The sequence below is a fragment of the Aythya fuligula genome, chromosome 3 (assembly GCF_009819795.1).
Source record: "Aythya fuligula isolate bAytFul2 chromosome 3, bAytFul2.pri, whole genome shotgun sequence".
Lineage (NCBI taxonomy): Eukaryota > Metazoa > Chordata > Aves > Anseriformes > Anatidae > Aythya > Aythya fuligula.
In genome coordinates, this window is record NC_045561.1 from 83,530,254 (window position 1) to 83,554,153 (window position 23,900).

General features: G+C 37.5%; 1 protein-coding gene across 1 annotated transcript in view; it reads right to left on the bottom strand.

Annotated features, from left to right (window-relative positions):
* MAP3K5 (mitogen-activated protein kinase kinase kinase 5) overlaps positions 1-23,900 on the bottom strand; it is a 99,141-nt gene that overhangs the window by 33,634 nt on the left and 41,607 nt on the right. The window contains exons 6-11 of the mRNA XM_032183859.1: positions 23,562-23,668; positions 20,060-20,230; positions 15,170-15,282; positions 10,590-10,749; positions 8,300-8,453; positions 5,640-5,747 (exon numbers count right to left, since the gene is read on the bottom strand). Coding sequence (XP_032039750.1) covers positions 5,640-5,747; positions 8,300-8,453; positions 10,590-10,749; positions 15,170-15,282; positions 20,060-20,230; positions 23,562-23,668 — 813 coding nt within the window. The remainder of the gene's footprint in view (positions 1-5,639; positions 5,748-8,299; positions 8,454-10,589; positions 10,750-15,169; positions 15,283-20,059; positions 20,231-23,561; positions 23,669-23,900) is intronic.

Consider the following 23,900-nt stretch of genomic DNA (forward strand, 5'->3'; position numbering starts at 1 on the left):
GAAAATCAAGAGCCAGTATACATATCTTCTAGCCTGGAACTCAAGAGACCAAAAGAGAAACATTTGGATTACAACAGCCTATATTACCTTTTAACAGTTATTCTTCAGGGCATTTCCTACGTAAAAAAACAAGAAAAGTTCTACATAGGTTTGGTTGGTTTGTCTCTTCACTGTTTGCTTTGCAAACACAGTATATATTATTTTAGAAAGTAAGTGAAGCAGCAGATCAGCACCTAGGACAAGCTATATGGGCAGCCCTTCTCAGTTCAGTTTTACTTGCAACCTTCTAAAAGAGGAAAGAAAAACCATCTCTGAGAGTAACACCTTGCTTTACATGCTCAGCGTCCTGAGTGTGTGGGAAGAATCAGCTGAGAACGCTACGAGCAGGGAGTCTGATGCTGGAGAGTGAAATGGAAAATACTTGAAAAGGAGATGAAATTGCTCAGGGAAGGAGCAAATCCAAAGGCCAACTGTCCAAAGAAACAGAAAGCAGACTACTTCCCTAGGAATCCAGAAGGGAGCAGTAAGAACATACCAAAACTCCTATGAGCTGCTGGAGTAGTAAACTAGGCTGGAAGAAAGAAGCCACCCTACAAAAATACAAAGGGGCAGGCCTCATTTATTTTCCTATCTTTTACGTTTAAATCTGTCACACTGAGCACAACCAAGTTCACTCTTCAGTTGTATCAATCTGCGCTTAAGTTTTAATAAAAGTTACTTCAGGAATCTGAAGCCTTTTGTATCTTCTGATGGAAACATTTGCCTTTCAGGGAAATGTGGAACTGCACCAGCTCTAAGTCCTGGCAACCTTGGGATCCCACCACAATAAGCAATGTACTTGAAGGAAATACTCTCTACAGTTAAGCTTCATTTTGCGTTTTAGTCACCTGTGCAATCAGAAGGCATGGAGACAGATCTTGCTGAGAGGTAGTTTATAGCATAAGGGCAGAGTGTCAAACAATCAAATGTATCCAAAATGACAACATGAAGATGTCTAGCATATAAAACATGTCATGAATATTGACATACACAAGAGTCAGAACAGATACACGGCCAAAATAGCTGCACGATGTGCAACAAATAATAGACAAAGTCATTCTCTCAGCTATAGCAGTTTTCTGTAAGGCTTGCTAGATCAGTTTTCTCCTCTGTAATTCTTTTCTTTCTGCTCAAATTGCATTAAAGGTTATGAGGCTACTATAAAATGCTTAACACAACATACTGAGAATACATGCAAACATTTTTCTTGAAGTACAAACTTCACGTTGTTGTAATTGTAAAGTATTATGCAGTAACTACAGAATCTCTTAAATTTTAAATGGGGGCAAGAGTTTCCAGTGGGGCAGAGGGACAGGAAAACAACCTGAGATGAAGAAGTGGGACTGCATCTTGAAGTACCAACTGATGCTAGTATGAAGCGTTGGTACTCATCAAGTTGACTGGTTCTCTTTCATGAAGAAAGATCACCTACTACACCCTCCTTATTAGCAGAGGGTGTTATCTGCACTCGTCTTTTACTCCTCACTCCCTATACAAACTCTACCACTTTCCAGTTTTCCATGCTTGAAAACTCTCTTCAGAGCTTAGCAATTGGTACTTGTCCAATTCCCAGTACTGGGAATAATCTGAAGTCTAAATCTAAAGCAAGCATCCTGACAGGCAGAAATTTTCAAGAAGCATAAGTATTGTGGGCTTTACATGTCATCCACATGCAACTAAACTCTCACAGATTCATACATCTTTCATTAACTGCACGATGTTCTCAGGCAATGAAATAATATGAAAGTTATGTCCCTCAAGATCTTGCCAAGTTTTGAATACATTGGAGTAAACATATCAGGCATGCTATCCAAATCCAGCATCTGTTCTTCAGTTAGGCAAAAAACCACCAACCACCCAAAACAAAACTTAAAATGGTTTCAGAAGCCAACACGAAACAGAGACAGGCTGTTCTACTTCAAACTTGCAAACAGCACTGCTGCATTCCTCTAGCCCCATGTGGAAAGGACTGCTAAAATTAGGGTACTGAGGGCAAAGGTATCATGAATTCTACAAAACACAATGCCATCTGATTTTTATATTCGTTTGTCTATGTAAAACCTGGTATTATTAAGGGCATAAACTACAAGATACGCTGCTAAAAAAAAGCCACAGAAGAGGAAAAGGCCATGTTATTTATCCCGCTATTGATTGTCATTCTCCTATTCATTAGGAAATTGCCAGCTACAAGCTCTGCTGAGTTCCACTTTGAGTTTGAAGCAGAATTTAAATTTCTCGTGCATGAAGGGAAGCTCATAAGCTTAATAACTCACAATCCTTATTCTTAAAGCAATGACTGCATTTTGGAAATCAAGTAGATCTGTTAGTTTTATGATCTGAAACCTGAAGTACAAGGTGCTAAACCTCTAACAGATCTATGCCATGTGGAATAAAATTGTATAGCTGAAGCAGTTTCCAAACCTAGATGTTTCACCTGTCCTTGTAGCCATGATAGCTGGTCTTTATTTGTTAACCAGTCCCTACAAAGCCTATCATCAGCCTAATAAGGACCAAAGTAACAGCATTCTTCAGTGCAGCGGGCTGAAAGATCACAGATTTCCTCTACAAAATCTCTTCCTAAAGACAGTATTAGACTGGTTATATTCATCTGACAAGGAATCCTGTATCTCCAAATTCTTCTAGTCCCTTTTCTCCCTGTAAAGTTTCCAGTGGATTCAAAGGACTTGGGCAAACTTACAAATTCAGCTGTAGAAAGTTTGTAGCTGTTGCAACTACCAAATTGGCCAGTACATTCTTTTGATAAATATTATTGTTTGTAGGGCAGGGATGCCTGCACTCTCTATCAATCAGACCCCAAGCTACTGTAGAAACTCACTACAGTAAGGATTCTGGCCAGAGAAAAAGTACTAGCAAGTGCATCAAAAACTGACCTCATCTAATGCTATCATATAAGTAGGGCAGCAAAGGTAGGTGAACACTAGTGCACAGAAAATACAGATGTACTGTCCAAATCAGGACCACTGCTGAAAATATTGCGAGGTGGGGGTTGGTCTGTTCTCCCACGTGCCTGGTGACAGGACAAGGGGGAATGGGCTTAAGTTGCGCCAGGGGAGGTTTAGGTTAGATTTTAGGAAGAACTTCTTCACTGAAAGGGTTGTGAGGCATTGGAACAGGCTGCCCAGGGAAGTGGTGGAGTCACCATCCCTGGAAGTCTTCAAAAGACGTTTAGATGTAGAGCTTAGGGGTATGGTTTAGTGGGGACTGTTAGCGTTAGGTCAGAGGTTGGACTCGATGATCTTGAGGTCTCTTCCAACCTAGAAATTCTGTGATTCTGTGAAATATTAAGCAAAACGTACCTGTAGCTAAAAGGAACATTTACATGCCATGAAATACCTTTTTAGGAATATGGGTGCACTTGCTCAAGTAAGGTTAACTCAAATTAGAATAGAAGCAGTGATATACTGGTGCAGCCAGTATAGCAAGCCTACTTGTTTTACCTAAATTAAACTCTAAAAGCTACCAGGATTGTCCTCAAAAATACTGTAAGGTAAACAGAGAAGAACCATTTAACAAACAGTGTAAACAACAGAACAAATTAGTATGGAACAGCTACAAACAACTTCCGACTGAACACTAGAAGACCTAAACCAGCACTCTGCTACTTCAGCAGTACTAGTCCACCTCTAGGCTCTTTTACAGGTGCAGTGACATTCTCAAACCGCTTGCCAATACAGAGAGTCATTTGTGAAACCTACACCAGTATTCAGATGGAGCTTTATCACTTTATATGAAACTTTATACAGCAGGGGTTTCTGCAGAGATCAACAGGACTCAATAGCCCAAAACATTCTTTCTGGTCCTATGTTCCTTCTTATACTATAGACAAGCCGCTTAACAGAACGTAACATTTGGAAATGAACTACACGCCAAAAAAAATCCCAGACGTACAAACACAAAACACATACAAGTACAAGTGGTTTCTAAATAGACTAAATTCTAAGTACAGAAACACTTTCAGAACAGATACTTTACAATAGGAAGGTTTACCCTGTCATACTGAAATCGTAATTTGTTATGTGGTAAGCTTTGCTTTTGTCTGGGAACAACATAAATATATTTTTTAATGTTATTCTCATAGGCTGAACCTACCTGAAAATAACATAAGTCAGAATAAAACACAAATAGAAACTCATTGGTCTATGCAAATATTTCAGTTTGTGCTCTAATGTGCTATTTCAGGCACTGTTCATTTACGTTCTCCTCAAACTTGCAACAAAAATTCTAAGCAGTACTGTATCATGTAGTCTGCATACAAAAACATTTCTCCTTTAATGGCAACAAGTACAAAAGCTGAAGTATTGACTACCTGGAAAGTAGGTCTTCACTGTCCTGCCTTGCAAGCAATCAAAATGCTGCCACCGAAGAATGACCAGTGCTATTTCTTAGGAAGCACTTATATCTCATGTTCTGACTCCAGCTGACTCAGCCTTGATTCGTTATTCATGTAACCCTTCCATGTTTCCATGATCCCTTCTTTCTCTGGCGTTCTAAGATGTCCTCCCCATCTTCACTCTTACCAAGATTTTGCTTCCTAAGCAACCCAGAAGGTAATAACCATTCACTGCTTCCTCTCTCTTTACATCTCCAGAGTTTCTAAACTGCTTTCTAAATATATCTGGCTATCTCACACCTTGACTTAAGGAATTCCCTGAATTTCCAATTTCTATACTTTCTGAATGTCTATCTATCCTTCTGCCAAATATTTCTTTGCATCTTGATTGATTCCCCTGCTATTTTAAGACATGAGCCTTTATTATGTTCACATTAAAGGAATATTGACCACAGCTGAAAAGCAATACTAAGGGAAGTTCATTATACAAAATGTGTATAAGGTATATAAGCACGTATCATGCTGTATCTTGTGCTGGGGGCCCCAGAGCAGAACACAGTGCTCCAGGTGGGGACTCACAAGAGCAGAGTAAAGGGGAAGAATCATCTCCCTCACTCTGCTGGCCACATTGCTTTTGATGTAGCCCAGGATACGGTTGGCTTTCTGGCTACAAGTGCACATTACCAGCTCACATTGAGCACCGCATCAACCAACACCTCCACGTCTTTCTCATCAGAGCTTCTTTCAACTCATTCTCTGCCCTGCCTGCATTTGTGCTTGGGACTGCCCTGTCCCAGATGCAGGACCTTGCACTTGGCCTTGTTGAATTTTGGTGAGAATGAGGTCCAGCACAGAGGGAGCCAATAAGGAGAAGCACTATCTCTTGGAGAAAGAAGTTATCATCAATGGATTCATCTGCATAATGACGGTATATTGCAAGTTATTTATGAAGTTTTAAGTATCAGATCTGTTGATATTATACTGGTTATAAATAATCTGAAAGATGCAAATAGTTTTAAAGATAGTGGAGACTGAAGATCTGGAGACCAAAGATCCAGTAAGCAACAGCACAAACTTAAAAGAAAAAACACCTGTCAATGTATGTGCACATTATTTTCATCTATGTTGCTAAGTCACCCTCTCCTTTACAGAAGTTAACATATACAATTTTTTGCGTTATATGCCTTATATTCCATGCATACTTTTAAATTGTGGAAAAAAGTTACAACTGCAGACAACATCATGGTACCTTGTCATCAGGCAGCACATGCCAGATAGACACTGTCTTCTCCTCAGCTTCACTATTGATGGAGAGATATGAGGGTTGATAGATTTTTGTTGGTTCCAATATTAAAACCTTGTAAAAAATAAAATGCAAGAGTTAGTATCAAACATGTAAAATTTGTGAAGTATTAAAGTCCTTTAAAACTATTTTTGTAGTCATCCTAGAGCAAGAAAAACAGGGGAAACAAGATGAATGAGTTTTAGGTACTGGGCTAGTTTAGTGTGGCTCACACTAAATTAAGATAAAAATGCCAATTTTTTAATTAAGATACATGCTATGAGTGACGTGTAATTTTCCAAATGAGTTCTCTGACAGCCATCAGATTTGGAAAAGCTTCTGTCACAAGTCCTTCCATTGCAATGCCATTCGAGAACGTATCTCCCATGTAGACAAGATTCAGGCTGTACCTTAATTATCTTTGGTACAAGCACATTTGGGTAAATTGGAAAACACACATTAGTCTACAGTCAGAATGAACTGCTTTTGATTTAGACCACTGTGAATCACAGTAGCAAGATTAAACGATTTTCTCATAAGCAACGAGCATCACTGCAAGAGGCTGACAGCAAAAGATTATAGAAAACCTCCTAGAATAAAACTAAAACTAGAAACATAATGTAAAAGAGATGGGATACAATGCATCAAGATTGAGTCTAGCATAGCCACTTGGTAAATGAATCCAATCTGCTACTTCAATAATGATCTGCTAGAATTGCTTTCAGATCTATGCCCTTTAAAGGAAAATGTCAGCAAAGCTCAGCTATTTGAAGAAGCATGGTTTCTTATTAAAACCGTTTATGTATTTATTTCAGATTTTCAGAGGTAAAAATCTGATGTCTAAAATGACACATCTATAGTGCCTGTGTGGAAGGTATTCTCATTCTGAATAATGAGAAGTTATATTAATTATATTAATTCAAGATGCTACTCTATCTTCCACCAAACTGATCTTGGGAGTTCAGAGAATTGCTTTAGAAAGTAATGAATGATTGGAAAGAGCCATCAGTCATATCTAAGTCCCAGCAGCTCCTAGAGAGTCAATGAGCACATGGACAAATTGAAAGAAGCACAAGGCCAAATTTTGAAAGGCACTGAGGCATTTAATTCTGTAAATGGATATCCAGTGGAATTTCAAATGTATCTATCTGCATCTCGAGACAGAGTTTTTAAAATCTGGTTTAGACCGTATCATGAAGGGGGGGTCAGTAGGCTACAGCCTACTTGCTGTACAAGCCACATCACTTCTTCCTCTAATTGCTGCAAAGAGAATTACAACACCAATGCTACCAGCTAGGAGACCAACTGCCAGCTAAGTGACTACCAATGCCCCAAATCCTTGAGTTTAAGCTCTGAGACTTTCTAAAAGATTATTTTATTTTTGCAAACATAGTTATTTGTAAGCGTAAAGAAGTTACTATGTTTCGTTTTGCTGACTTGTTGCATGGTATGGTTTTGCTTTTGAATAGGCATGAATATTTTTATTTATTTATTACAAGAGATGACATATGTCTGTCAGCAACACCAGAACAGTTTCCTGTGCAGGTTTTCAAATACAATCAAGCTCTATATTCATTGAGTGTGTCTTTTGGCTCTTGCTATTACTATGAGTATTTTGTCTTTTGATAAGAAAAGAAATTATTTGTCTTGGACAATTCTATAAGTCAGAGGCTATTTTTATTTTAAGTATCTAGTTGTGACATTTTGTCATCAAAATCATAAGACTGGGCTGTGTTCTTTTTAAAAAGAGAGGATTCAGAATATTTTGTTTTTCTGCAAAACTTTAGGTTCTTTCTCCTCAGAGAAGCAGAAAGAGACTCCCTAGAGAGTTCCATGTTGCTTTCATTTCACTGTCTCAGTCCATTGCTGTTCAACACTATGTTCTTCCTTATCACTTATCATCCCATTTACAACCTGAAGCCAGAAGAACTGTGCAAAACAAGTATGTACTACTTCAAGTATCTTGGTGGGTAATAGCAACTTTTTAAAACAAAAAGCTGTATTTGCCAATAGTTAGTTAAAAGGAATATCCAAGATATTATTTTCTCATTGTAGATCATTAACATATAGAGGCAAAGAACTTTTTACAGCACATTGTATAACACTAAGGTATCTAATAACAATATTTCAGCAGAGTATTTGTGGAAGAAATCAGAAATATACACAAATTGTAGTGTAGCATTATTGAAATACGTTGTTTGGTAGCTGAAAAAAAGATTTGTCTGTTTGGTCTGATTTTTACCTCTAATAGATTTTTAAGCTCTAACAGTACACACTTGGTTGGCAACAGGCTATGCAAAGCCTGTTGAGTCAGAGAGAGACTGGAATTAAATGCCTTTTCTTCAAAATGTACCTCAATATAGTATCACCTGGAATATGTTACAAAGTTTTGTTTTAGAAGCATACCATTGGTAGCAAACACTAAATATTTTGACTCTCAGTACTTTATTGGAACACACTGTGCAATCCCATTGTAGCCATGTGAAATCAATTAAGACAGTCTAATATGCAGGCCAAATGCATTTCTTCTGGACAAGCAGTTTATTGTCTGGGAACCTGCAAACAAGCAGTGTTTTGTATTCATTTCCTTCGTGTCACAATTAAAAACAAACAAAAACCACACTTACTGGAAATCTAACTACAGTCACATCTGTCTTTGTGGCTTCAACAAGGAAGTCCATCCAGAAGTCCACGAGTTCCTGTTTGGCCGTATGTTGCTCAGGATTCAGTTTCTTAAAATGCTGATATATCAAAATAGTCTCTACGATAGACTTCAGGTACCTGTGATCATTCAAGCATACACAATAAATAAAATACAGTTTGTAAATAGTAATGTCTACCCTTAGTTATAACTGAAGCACCCACCACTGCAACACCAAGGCAGTCAGTACAATTTCGGTTCTCTAGGACCGCTTTCAATAGTAGCAGTTCCTCATTTAGAGCTGGAAACACAGCAGCTCCATTATTAATCTGAAATACAGATGAGTTCTGGGAATAATGCTTCCTGCATGTATTCCTGGTTGTTTATACTGCCTCCTATCCTAAACCATAAAAGCTTCCTGAAATAGCTAAATCCTCTGCCTATGGACCAAACTGTTCCCGTGTCCAACTTGTTGCTATAGTAGATCAACCTCAAATTATAGTCTAGTATATAAAAGTATATAAAATATAATGTAATAATATGTAAATAGTATATAAAGATAGTAAACCAACCTCAAATGATAGCACAAAAAAATAGTGCACTAGTTCAACTTTCTATACTATTCTGTTTTCTGTATAGCATCTGCGCTGGCAGTTGTCTAACTCAGATTTTTGAGGCACGGCACTTCTGGAATTGATTACCCTATGAAGACAACAACAATTATGCTAAGCAGCCTTTTTGGAATTACTGGGGAAAGGACAACAGCAGCGCTGAATGTCTCTCGAGTGCAGCTCATCCCTCTCTCCAATATTCTCCTTCACAGGGTTAGTTTGTGGGGCTCCTCATCATGTTGTTTTCTTCTGGCATTTTTGAAAAACGTTGCAAACAGCCTCGGGCAATTTTTTTTTAATGAAAACAACTGAAATGAGATATATATGCCTAACGAGGATTTATCATAGCTATCACCTTATTGCTGTTAGACTATTCATGGAAAGCTTATTTACAAGCTATATACAAAGAGATATAATGCATATTCAGAGGGCCTCTTGGGAGCAGTTCCATACCTATACGTTATCCAATTCTCCCTCTTAGATTGTGTGGATATCTTGCATAAGGTACTGTATTTACTTCCCTTTGCACTGGGGCACTCTACTGAACAGCAGGCAACAGACTGAGAAAGAATTGCTCACAGGAGAAATTTTCTGAAGCACAAATGAGCATGCTGTTTTTTTCAGAGTTTAATCCACAGGCTTAAATCCCAAAGGCACTGGGTACATAAAATCCTGACAAACAGGCATTCATAAACTCCAGAAAACTCTACCAGGAGATTCCTAGAGTGCTATCCAGCTCCTCAGTACAACATGCACATAGTAAAAATGGGAAGTGTTGCATATAAGCATGCTCTGAACAGTTTATAACAACGTATTTGGTCAGAAAAGTCAGAGTTCTCCATTTCAACTGTTTCTTATGTTATATCAGTAAGTTCAGGATTTCCATGTCTTAGCATAAATAGATTCCCCTCTGATCAGCTTCTGGAGACAGACTTTCCTACCTTTGTATAAAGGGCAAAAACACATAAAGCTGCAATACACAAAACCTTGATTGGTACAGTGACAACTTGAGTCAGAAAGAAATCTTGGTTCTGCCCAGCTAACAGGCCTGAAGTCTTTGAGTAAGCATCTGGTCCCTACTTGCTGCTCACATCCAAAGCAGAACAGGTGTCAGGAGCCTGCACTGCAGTTAGAACACATCTTTTGGCCTCTGCATAACAGAAATTAAGTCTACAGGGTTGTTGTTTAACCTCTAGATATATAACCTTTCCATTATTTGCAAATAACCTTTCCTATAGCTGCACTTTAATCTTCATTCTTCTCAATTATAATCAGATCAACTTGCACCAGATAGCTCACCCGTATTCAAGTTCTTAAAGTAGCTGATATCTGCAGTAACCATCAAAGTATTCCAAGGTACATCCATTCCACTTTAGCCAAGCTGTCTGCACTCCCAGAAATATTCAGATAATTATGACCAAACCCACAAACCCCTACCACCAGGCCAATGGTGAATCTGTCCTTCTCGGCCACCAAAATAGAGCCATATCATATCTATCCATGAGTGAAGGGAAAAGAGGAAGAGTTCCCCATCTATGTAAAGTGCAAAGAAACTCCACACAGACTAACAAAATCTGTCAGGTAAATACAATGCTGACTGTGATAGCTGAAGGAGTCCAATGTTTTAAAATACAGCAATGTACATGATCTTACTTATCACCTTACCATGCTGGTGCCTTTAGCTTAAACAGCTTTTCTGAAGCCTGGATCACTCTTATGTGGTCATTAGCCAACATACTGGCCCCCAAGAAAGATCCTACTTCCCAATAGCTCTGCAGTTTCTCCAGGCTCCCCTTTTTACCAAGCAGGCTGCTGATCTTTACCCCTGTAGTAAAAAAAATAATAGGTCACAGGAATGTATTAATGTACTTTGTACAAACCATTTCCATGATTTGAAATCTATTTGAAATCTAATGAAATCTATTCATTGCTTAAGTTACTGCAGCCTCTCCATTTCAAACGAAATAAGATGGAAAATATACTTACCAGTTAACATCATATGCCTTCCGAACACCCTAAGCGGTAGAAGATTTTTATTTCCCCTCCCCCTCTTCCTAAAGACATCTCAAGAAAGGAAATTTAAGACATCACTGTCAGGACAAGGCCACAGTCAGATTACCTATGTTCTTGCATGGACCTCATCTGTAAAGGTAAATTGGGGCCTTAGGCTACACAACATAGCTGTAAAAACTTAACAGATGCTGAATAAGGCACCTATTACGTTTTTTTCTGCTGTTGTTGTTTGTGATTTTTTTTTTTTTTTTTGACTTACAAGCCCCAAGCCCCAAACTTACCTTTATAGACAAGGTCCCATGCAGAAGGAACAGATGATCCACTGGCCTTCTTCCAGCAGTGATGTTCTTTTAATTGCCGCAAGTCCTACCCCAATGAAAGACATCTATTAATATTCATAAGTCCCTCAGCAACTCAAGATTATGGAGAGCCTCAGGTCTTACTTTGACTTGCTACGTTTTCTGAAAGCTACAAGTTTCCCTGTAGTCTTCAGGATGATTTTTAGATCACATTAGCTACTGCATATTTATAGCCAACATGAGACAGGCTACACCATCCCCTGCAAACAAAATAATTTCCAGCTTGTTAGACAAGCCTCTTCATCACAGTAGCCCACTTACTCACTTTTCCCACACTACTCAACTCAGTTTCCCTCCCACATCACCTGCCATTGTCCTTGATATTCAGAGTTGAGTATTCTCAACAAGTTTCAATGCAACTGTTGATCTATATTTTTTCCCCTTAACTTTCTTTAAGCAGCTAGCAGACTAAATTTCATTCTAGAAGCAGCAATAAATCTCACCAAAATAGATATTGTTACGTTAACTAGATTTCAGACAACAAAATCTATTTGGTTTTCTGCTGTTGTTTGTATGTTTATGTTCTCAACCCCAGACAATGAACGGATACAGTTTTACACTTTGAATACAAGAGGTCTATAGTCTATTTCATGCCTGTATTTCCCTTTGTGCTCCTTTGCTAACAAGTTGTCATGCCTGAGTAACATACAGAACAAAGTAATACTTCAGTGTAATTAAAAGCATTACTTGTTTGCTTCTTAGGGAAATAAGTTCATTTATTCCTGAGGAGAAAACATGGAATTCCAAGTTTATAGCCTTCTCTTATAATTTCTCTGACTTATTTTGATCTTGTCTTTGAAAGTTTGAGAGAGTAAGAACATCCAAGCAAAGTCAAGACATTCTCTCCTTTTTTGATAAACTTCACATTCACAGTAGCAAAACCAACAACAAAAAAAAGCATCAGCTGAATTCCAGCACGTTTTATCGCAGATACTTTTTTGCCTTAAAAATGAGCAAAAATACAGAAGCCATTAATGCCATGAATACACCCATAGCTGGAAAGAAAATAATACACAGTAACAAGATACTACCAGTTAAACATTACTATGAAGGCTTCATAAACAAACTGCTTTTCTTGCTCAAATATTGACAGAACAATTCATATTGCTGGATCCTTTGTGTATCAAAGTTACAGTCTGCACAGATCATTACTGCCAATGCAAAGCACTGTGTTTAAGTTTTTGTCTCAAATTTCTGCAATTTTATACGGTTAAGAAAACAGCAGTGTCCAGAAAATATACTAATATACAATATTAATGCTTTAGTTGATCATTGCATTTTGAATTATTATTCTGGCAAGTATAGGAAGGAACTTTTAGAAGGCAATTTTTTGATCTGATGCAAATGGATAAAAAGCCTCTTGGTTACTGGAGTTATCCTTAGTTTTACTGGATTTACTAAATTATTGGCACTGTAACCAGATGTGAATTTTCTAATTACAGCCTCATACACCCTCTGAAGTGCTGTGAAGGGCAATATCTTTCCTTAGCCTTTCCCAACCTACCCATATAATTTCCACTGGAACCTGGACTGAACTTCAATTGGCTTGCTCTTACTCACCTCCTTATCTCCCTCCAGAAGACAGCCTTCCTGTAACTTTTATGTGCTATAATAATGCTACAGGTGGACACCAAGCTGAAAACACTGCCAGAAAGATCTAACTGCTACTAGCGAATGGTCTTACACACATAGATCAAGACAAGAAAGTGACCATCAGAAAAATAACATACATGTAGGCATTACAGATCCTTTGGACAGAAAATAAATTGCACTAAACCCTTGATTTTGCTTACTTTTGTTTAAAAACGTTAACACTAGTCCAAGGCAAAGACAACTCAAGTCAACTGACAAACCTCATTATATCAACGTGGACCACAGTCTTAACACCAAGAACTCAATGACCAATGATACACACAGGGTCTATATTATAGATGTATTTGAAATTTTCTTTCAGCACAGCTAGATGAAGCTTATAGTATTTTGACAATATTTCCTATAACAAAATAATAAATATTAGACACTAGCAGATCCCTTACAGCACCTGAAGAGGGTGTTGTAAGAAAGATGGAGAGGGAATCTTTTACTAGGGATTGTAGTGATAGGACAAGGGGTAACAGCTTCAAACCACAAGAGGGTAGGTTTAGATTATATATTAGGAAGACATTATTTACTGTGAGGGTGGTAAGGTGTAAGACCTAGTGGAAGTAAGTGGAAGTAAGGTGGTAAGGCCTAGTGGAAGGTGTCCCTGCCCATGGTGGGTGGAATTAGATGATTTTTAAGGTCCCTTCTAACCCAAACCATTCTATAATCTATTACTCTTATATGATTCTATGATCACAGGAGGGATTTGTCTGCTTTAAGAGTTTTCAGCAGACACCACCTAAGTATTTACATGAGAGACTGGCACACCAACATCTCATTAAAAAACAACAACACATAAACACTTCCAAACACCTACCAGATATTTCTCCTCTAAATCTCAGTCATCAGTCATGGATGGAACCTTAAATAATAAGGAGCCTTAACTTCTGTACCATTCTCCACACGAACAGTAGGGCAAACACTGGATAAACTCACAAGATGACACCAAACATCTGATCCCTACAAATAACGTACTTATGAAATCTGGCTAATCAGCTTGTCCAAATCTAGTTTTCCATAGTCTGTGTGCAACTGAATTTTCTTTAAAAGGGAAGGATTCAAATTAAACCACATTATAAATATAGTCCAGACGCACTACACCATCTGTAATTTAAAATCAAGCCAGTTGAGTGAGTATTTGCAAATATTATGTAGAAAGCAAAATGTATATATTATTTTACCACCTACACTGACATGAATTCAAATTTCAGTGTAGGAGACGAAAGCATTCTATCCAAGACCCCCAAAAATTCACCCACTTACAGAAGGGCAAATATGGTGCTTGGGGCAACTCTACACAGCCCATCACATCTAAAGTAGCTTCATTTAAAAAAATAAAATTCTACTTCTATCATTTATATGGAAGTAACCATCTCTGAACTCCATGCTCAAAAAAATTCTTTATCTAGAACTTTACTTCCAGAGATATACTGCACACCTAACTTCTAAAGAAGTGCAGTTGCTCATTACAGACATCCTGTGGAATGAAGAACATTGCTTCCTTCTGCTTGGGAAACAGAAGGATTAAAAAAAAGAATTTGCAATAAGTCAAGAATTACATAATTTAATGGAGGCAAATGCCAGTTAGAAAGTATATTTTACTACCTATTAGAATTTTCAGTGCTCTCTCTTACGACTTCCTTGACACTTTCCATTCTCCTCAAATACAGTAAAATCACAAACAAAAATCACAAGTAGGACAGACCCCTTAATACAGAGGTTCAGAAAACCTCAAGAGAACATCTGAGCAGAAACATGATTCTTTCTCCTCTTAATCCACCCCAACATCAAGTCAAGTGTATTTTCACCACTGTAAGGATAGGCTCTTTATCTGTATTTCCAAACATTCCATAGGTGGCTTTCTTTGTTATTGTTGTATTTATTCATTCATTTATTTATTTATTTTTAAAGACTGCTACCTAGGACTGGATTTTCCCTTCAACTGTTCCTTCTGGCTAACAAAAAAAGACAGCACTGAAAAGAAGGACAGTCAGTTTTCACTGAGCTCTGGTAACCTGTAGACTTTCAGTCTGGAACCGGGTCTTCGTGACAGTGCACACCATCAATCAGGTGGAATTAATGGTGGTGCGAGAGACTAATTTAGACGTTCACATACTCAATATCAAAGCTTTCATACACAACCATTAGATTTTTTTTTCCCCTTGTGACAGTGGGTGGTGTTATACTTTCACCAGAAAGCAATTTCACTGTGAATTTGCAAGCTATAATTACCAACTTTCCGAAGCTCAAAGGAAGTATCAAAGCAATGTCCAGCTGCCAGGAGGAGAACTGCATAATTGATTCCTGACTGCAATGTTGGCTCTGACTCAAATGCCTTCTTGAACCTGGAAAAAACAAACATGCAAGTTTACTTTCTAAATAATGCAATCTAATAGGTACATAATTATACTTTTAGGTACTTTAAGTACTTATCTTCAGTTTACACAGCAAAAATCCATGGAAGGAAAAATATTTTACTGTTTTCCACACATGATTTTTGTCTATTATTGAGGAGATTGTTGCTTGTTCCTCACACTTCTTTCCTTTCACACAAGTACAGACTACAGCCACCCACCGCAGTAAATTTATAGTCTCCTACTAGATTTGCAATTCTTCCACTAAGTTTAAAAGAGAATATTATCAACTTGTGATAGACCCATTTCACAGTTTTATTTATTAATAGGCTCTTTAATTTGCTCTTAAATATATGGATTTTTAGTAACTTGAAACTTTAGACTGATCTGCTCCAGTGACATACATGCATATCAAAATGCATAAGCATAAAACCACAAAAACACACTTTGCATTCAGCCAGGATTTCAGCTACTCCAAGTTTTATTCTTTACTAGCTGTATCCCCTGTCCTCATTGTCCTCATAAGTCTATTCACATAAGGCATGGACTACACTAGATTTGGTTCTTCTCAAGAGGAGGTGAGCAAGAGAATGAAGGAATGGCAGTGGTATTCATCTAGCTCAAGTCTTGTCTTAAGAGAAGTCCAGGGGTGTCACATAAACAGAGCAGACTTAATCCCCATGCTAGCAATATAAATCCTAGAGGAAATCTATAGTGTTTTAAACTTGTTCTATAGAATATGAACCTAATTTGGTTTTTATACATGCACCTCTGTAAGAAGGCAAACAAAGCTAACATACGTGAGGTAGGGAGCACAAAAGATGCAGTTAACACAACTGCATTATAATAAAAGGAATGAAATTTATAACTACATTCAAAAGGAGAAGAAAAACCCGGGCAAACAAATAGATTATGAAAGTGAAGCATGTTTTAAGATTAATACATAAAGAAGGAAAGAAAAAAAATACATAAAGCCTAAGGATTTGGCTTCCAGACCACACTCTGACATGAAAGCAAAATTATGATATTTGTTCCTAATAGGCCAAAAATATATCTTTCTTTCCCCTGCTCTAAAGGTCTGCTTTCCAAAACTGCAAGAAAGGTTCCTCTTCAATCTGCTACATATATGCTCTTCCTATACTACAGCTCTGCCCACCTCCAATAACTTGATCATTAGACAGGAGTCTAGCACTCCTTTTAAAAAAAGGCATAATGATCTGAGAAGATAACTTCTTTTCTTTCATCATCTGCCTTTCCTCTTCTGCTGTTAGTTACAAGAAAATGAGTAAGAAAGTACATACAAAACATTTGTGATCACTAAAAGAACATACCATCACAAAAAAAAAAAAAACAAAACAATAAAAAGCCACCAACGAAGCAGAAAGACCCTCATTGATTCTAAATACAGTCAGAGTAGACCAGTTGGCTGACATAATTGGTTTGGAGACAGGACAGCTTTGGAAACTGGACTCCCTTTTCTCCCCTAGTGAGCTTTCATGTTGTAATTGTCATGCAGTATCAGGAAAGAGAAGAAAGATTGGCAGAATAATTGACACAAAAGAAGAAAAAAACCCTGAAAATAAGTACTGTTTGTTTCAATACAGGAGACTCCATGCTTCCGCCTATTCATTTTGCCACAAAATGCCTGATTTCTCGCATGACTACACAAATTTCTCTAGTTCTAGGACAGATACATACCTCTTTTGTTTTTAAATTGTGAAGTTTTGTACCTCTAACGCACATCAAGTGGGAACATTTGTGCTATAAACAATGTTAATCATACAGGCAAAAGAAAAAGAGATGACCTTAAGCATACAAAATAGTCACTGCTCGCAGACGCAATTGATGGAACAGCCCCACAAAAAGAATGCCTTTATTTATGCCATGTCATATACAGGCAATGAAAACAGCCATACACCCAAAAAAATATGTGCTGTGACCCTCACAGACTAAGAAACCAATTCATAGGATCATAAGACTGATTTCCTTTATTATGCTCAGTCCTTGGCTTCTTTATACTTAGACTGACAAGTACCATCCTCTAACATAATTTTTGCAACATGCATAAGAAAAAAACAATCAGGAACCAAATATAGACATGATGCTTCTCCCTTCCCCATAGATGAAACTCATCTTCCTAGCTATCTAGATGCTACTTGCACCAAGAAATACCGGTATCTTAGAACTCTGAAGTCTTATTTAAGCCTCCTGAAATCTTATAACCAAAAGCATGATTTTACATTTGTTGTGATCCTGTGCTGATATTCTCAAATCTGCCTTATATCCACATAGTTTGCACAGCACTAATTTACAGACAAAAATAAAAAAATCTGTAATAATTTTGCACAGATGAAAATGTTCACACTTTCAAAATAACTCAAATCATATCTGTTCACTGAACTGACTGAAATTCAGCAGGTGCAATTGGTGTGCTTTGTCAAACTCTAAATATCACTGGAAGCACCTGTGCAGCATTGTGGAAAAGCAGTCAGGTTCAAAAATTTGCCTATAGAGGTTGGCTTAGCTGATGCAATTAAATTGCCATCAAGAAATTGAAAGCTGACATTTGGGAAAATGTTGCAATGTGGACACTAAATTAGAGAGGTAGCAATAAGAAATTCTGAATAAAGACTTGACAGCACTGGCGAGTCTGATTTACATTGTCAGTAAGCAACAAGAAAGTGACAGTTAATAATTAGTTTTCATTTCTCGTCTCATATTTATATAAATGTCTTTTATTCTGCTTTTTAATTGTCATAAAAGCAAACTTACTGCCTTTTTTTTTTTTTTTTTTTTTAATAGGCTGAAGTACCTTCACATCACAGGCTGATGCAAAACCAATGCTTTGGATCTGCTGCCAAATTCTTTTCTTATACAATTCACTATACTTCTCCTGCATCCTCATTTGTCTAAAACAGAGATAAGGACCCTTATCTCAACATAAACTAACACTACCATGGAGGCTTTGTTCCCGTGTGCTCCTTCCTCCTGCCCCTGCTGTAGCACCTGTAGTAGCCCTGCTCCCCCCCAGGAGCCATCAGTTGGGTTACGGCTCAACTCTTTAGCCACACCAAAAGCTGCTGTATGTCTGGCACTAAATTTCAAACCAACATCCTACAAGGTACAAGCTAAAAGCAAGTGACTGGAACCTGTACCAGATGAGCCAAATTCCAGCCTAACTGACACCACCTAGCCCTATGGCAGCAGCCCCACTGAGCAGTCTGCATTGGGTCTTACTTGCCAGAGACTTCAGGGATTATTTTTAGGAGCTGACTTGTCAGCATCCCCACCCCACCGCAGGAGCTGCCAGCCTCCTGTCCTTTCACAAGCTTTTATGCCTGAATGCAATCATTGCACCTTATCAAATAGATGAGCATCATGACTGATATGTGTATCTATTAAAAGCATGTTAAAATGGCTACGTGAAATATCCTAGTAAGTAATTACCCCTATTAAACATATAATCTTTCTTAATTATGTTTGAAAATCTCAGTCTGTTCTTAAACGGATAAATGAAAAGTAAGAATGAGGAAAAAGCAAGATATACAACAGCAAATTTAAGATCTATTTATTCTATTTAGGTCATGGTAATGCCTAGTATTTGTATACACAGCTACTACAGTTTTCTTTTTGCATTAATTCATGACTTTAGCAAAATATTTTTTTAAACAGTATCTCAAAAGTTGCTTATGAGCTTTGTCTTAGAGAAAACACAATTTTTCTTCGAAGTTATGAAATGGGAAGGAGGGAAATAATATGTTGCTTTCCTGTTATTTTGACATCACTTAGAAGTTCAGTAAGCTTTACAAAATTGTAAAGCATGACCAACAGTTAGGAATTGTACTTGCATTCTGAGACCATAAATGGTAAATAATTATATATTATCTTTTACTGAAGACAGTTCTAATCTAAAGATTACTGAAAAGTGATAAATGAGGAAGAGAGAAGCAAGCTTTCAATTCTAAGCATTTACTTCAATAGGCAGCTGATGAGGACAGAACTAGGATCTAATGTGCAGGATATGCACAACTGTAATGGAGAAAAGCAACTCATCCTGACAAAAGTCTAAGATGGCATCCGGGGCTGCCATTTCAAACATGTCTTTCGGGAACTGAAAGCCTGAGGGACAAAATAAGAGAGAAAGAATACTTAAAAAAAAAAAAAAAAAAAAAAAAGAGAGAGAGAGAGAGAAAACTTATTCCACATTAAGTCAGCATTTTTTGTGCATTTCAAAAGCAATAACATGGTACCTGCCTCTAAAATTATAAGAATGTCTAATCTAATGTGTGCTTCTTAGACTCTTGGTGGTACTACAGTCCACTGTGACTTGAAAATATTAAATTGTGGTGATGGGGTAATAAAGCTTTTCCCAGAATGATTTTGGAGCAGTCGTATTTCTCATGAGCAAAGAAGCCAAAAAGGACAAAATGGTACATCCTAAGCATCAGTGCAGATTTATACCTCAGCACCTTTAAGCTCACCTGGTAAATATCTATCAGATTGCAGATACACCAATTGATTCAAGTCTGATTACTGTCTGGCCCAGTTTTGTAAGAATAATACAGAATCACACAGGATCACAGAATTTCTAGGTTGGAAGAGACCTCAAGATCATTGCATCCAAAAGTAAAGAAGTAAAGAAGAGACAGTAAAGAAGAGACTTCATATTTGAGAGAAATCAAGAAAATACATTCTTGTTTAAGGAATATACATTTTTGTTTAAGGAATGCCTTAAGAAAGGGACATAGACCAGGAAAACAGTACTCACCAGAACGTCCCTTTGTCTCTGCATTCTAGATCTATGAATCCAGATTCCAAAAACATGTCCTTGTAAATTCGACCAACCAGGCAGTACATATCTGAAGCTACTTGATCCTCCTGTTCTACCAAAGGAATCATGATTTCTAGAGCTTTCTGTCTGTCTCCAGGCAGATTTCGCCTATTAAAAATAAGTATTTCAATAAAAAACAATGAAGTTATCAAGAAATATGTTTTCATGGCCATATTTGAATATATACTAAATTATATATTTAGAATTTGATAATATTTGTTTGTTTATATGTTTTACCCATGTAAAATGTGCTCCTAGATGCAATGGGCTATTTTATAAACACTATTTTAAACCATGAACACTTAAAAAAAACTACTTCATAAAAGCCTCCCAAGCACGTTTACTCCCGCATGAAGTATCAGCTAAGAGCAAAGCAAGAGTAAGCCTCAACAGCCTCAAAGCAGAAGCAAGCCTCAAGAGCAATCCTTAGAAAGTAATACTTTCTTACAAAATGTAAAGATATAAACCCAGGTTTCATATCTAAACCTTATTTCACAGTAATTCATACTTTAAAGGCAAAAGATTCCTTCTTGTGTTTATGATTTTTAAATATATATTTTGAATGTGAAGCAAAAGAAAAAAAAAAGTACAAAACAGACTGAATTCCCCCATAAGAGAAGGTTAAGAAGTGAAGCCAATAAGGTAGTATTATCAAAAATAATTAATACAAATAAACCACGTAACTGCAAGCATTAGACACTTCCTGGTGACTCAGTTTGGATACATACATCATTCAGTATCAAGAGTTTAGAATTGTTTTTACCTATTTGTGTGCTGAACAAGCAAATGACTCCTTTCTCAGCAAAAACTATTCTGTGGTTTGGGGACGGGTTTTTTGTTTATTGTTTGCTTTTTTTTTTTTTAATTTATTTTATTTTGGACAAGTTGCATGCAGAATTTGAGTAACTATCATTTGAATTGAGGGAATATAAGCACATGTTTTTAGATCTACTGACAGATTCTCATCTGATAGAGAAAAGGCTTTTAAAAAGTCTGTTAAAATCAAAAGTCACAGTTATCTTAAAGCACATACTGCTTGATCAGAGATTCAATAATGGAATTTTCTTCCCTTTGCAGGAACATATCAAATGCATGTCTGCACAGGCAGAGATAATGTCAAATGAGAGGCCAAAGCACGTGTACTCTAAGCAATATGAGCTCATGAACGCAGTTCTGGAAGGAAGTGATGCGGAAGAATAGGCTTAAGTCAAGCTGAACTAGGTAACAGAGGAAGAACGAGTACTTGTATCAACAAAAATAATTAAGAAAACAGAGCAAAAGCACTTCAGCAGATATTATGAACACCTTTCCTGAGGAAAAACAAAACAAAACCAAAACACAATAGACAGTGCAAATCCACGTGCTGGGCCAATCTCTATTGATGTCAGCTTAATAAGAATAAATCAAACCAAGTACCCTTCCTTCCCAACCTTCAGACTAGTCGAGTTCTAAGGAATGAGGGAAGTCTACTCAGACTACAGACTTGCAGTAGGCTCCTCAAGTACTTCCAGAGTGGCACAGCAAGACTGGTACATTTGTCTGAGATGCACTAGTGCTCCCAGTCCCAGGCAGAGCAATCAAGTGCTCTCAGCTAAGCAAATAACCAAGTTCTTCGAGTCTATGCTATTCTGGACTCCCTGCCAAATGATCACTTGACCATTTGTGGAAGGTTAGATTCGTTTTATCTTCTCATTATGATCACTCAAGTAAAGCTGCAGACTGCAGCTTCTTCATGTTTGCCAGCTGACTTTGATTAGAGAATGGCTATTGTCAGAATGGAATTTCAGGTGGATAATCCTTCCAACATCTTGTATTGACTAGCACTAACCCAGATGAAAACACTAGCTAGCTGAACTTAATGACAACGAGAACATTAAGGCACAGCAGTGTTTTGTGTTATGAGCCACTTATACTTTGCTGGTCTCCAGAGACAGAGGTCCCTACCTCTCTTTCTGCTTCCTCTAGCATCATCAGTGCATTCACATACTTTCTTAATTCGGGTCAGACTAATCCTAACTGAGCTGCTCTGTCCTTCTGTACTAGTGACCTAGATTAGAAGCAAGATAAATATTTTCTTCCACAGCAAATATTAACACATGCAGAGTATTTCAGATCTGCTTTAGTTCAGGAAACATCCTCTGTATTCCAGATATGGAGAAAGTTACAATTACCCCAAATAATGTCTTCTTGGCATACATGTTTTTATGGCTGTCATTGACTGTAGACTGTAAATTCAATTTGAAAAGGTGACAGGGAAATCTGATCTGAACTCCTTTGGAGATACTATGTAGACCTTCTGTATGTCAGATACCCTCAAAGGCTACATCTTACAGTTTTCTCTTCAAAAACATGCCTCCTGGTCTGCAAGATGACCCAACAAAACCAGTGGAGTGTAACGATCTGCCTGAAAAGAGTATACTGCAGTTTTGCAACAGAAAATATTTTTAGTGCCCAAGTCAACTAGCCAAATCCTGTTTTCAGAGGTGACTGTTGTAGAAAACAGTGACCTTGGGGGTCTAAACATGTTAGAAACCTGTTTCTGTTTTAAAACTGACTTTACCTTTTCAACTAGTTGCCTATGAGTTATTTTTGACATCACTTTGACACGATACGCAGTTTTCAGCCTCCTTGGCAAACCTGAATTACAATATTCTTTCTGCTTCTCTCACAAATTTTATCTGTGAGACAGTTTCTGTATCTGAGAATTTCAATGCCTGCTGAGACTGGGTCTGCTCTTCTAAATATCAACAGCACAATCTTCACTGTGTCAATACTAAGAGAGCAGAACATCTCTCATTTCCTCTGAAAAATTCCTTTCTTAATGCCTTGCCTGATTGCCAGCATTCTAGAATTTCATTTTTCAAAATATGAAAATATATAGAAAAGTCAGGACACCGCTCCCATTTAAGCCAAGAAAGCAGTGGTTGTTGCTGCATGTGGTACATTTTGTGCATGTTTTCAGAGAACATGAAAAATTGTCTATTACGGTAAAATCCTTTGATTAACACTTGATGAAAGCTTTCCTCCTGACTCTTGACAACAGAAGAACTCAGACTTAAATAAGAGCTTGTCTAAGCCAGCACAAATGCTGCAACACTGCCATTCAAACAGCAACGTTAAGTGTACTTGACAGAGGTAAAACATTGGTAGTATTTGTTTGCTCAGATTTAGGTACTAAAACAGAAACCTCAAATATTGATGCAGACCTATGGAAAGAAAAACCAGACGGTAAAGGAAGAGGAATGTAATTTGACAATATGAAAGGAAAACAAAGCTCAGATTGAACACGAAGCTCAGAGTCCCCAAAATCACTTCAGTGAAAACCCTATACCTGTGTAAAAGGATTCCAGCAGAGACCTTTAACCAGGATTACCAACTATATGTGAAGTTTGGAGTACTGATTTACTAGTCAACAGCAGAAGGAAGGGTAGAGTCTTACCTGTTCAGTGCAAATGCATAATGAAATCTCACGTGGTGGTGGGAAGCCAAGTCAAAAGTAGGCAGTTTTTCTAAGGTTTTCACCAGTTTCACAATGGAATCATAATCCTTCCAAAAGAAGGGAATAATGAAGTTTTAAGTGGCTGTACCAAAGTATACCTATATGAACTCCTCGTTGAGCTACAGACCTGGCATTTCATACTATGATGAATTTTTAGTTTGCTGTAAGTTATATGGATTTCAGTATACTCAGTCTCAACCTGTAAATGGCTTGGCATTCAGAGATGAGAATACACACAGTATTTAGCATAGAAACACAATTTGGCCTCCTGTACTTAAA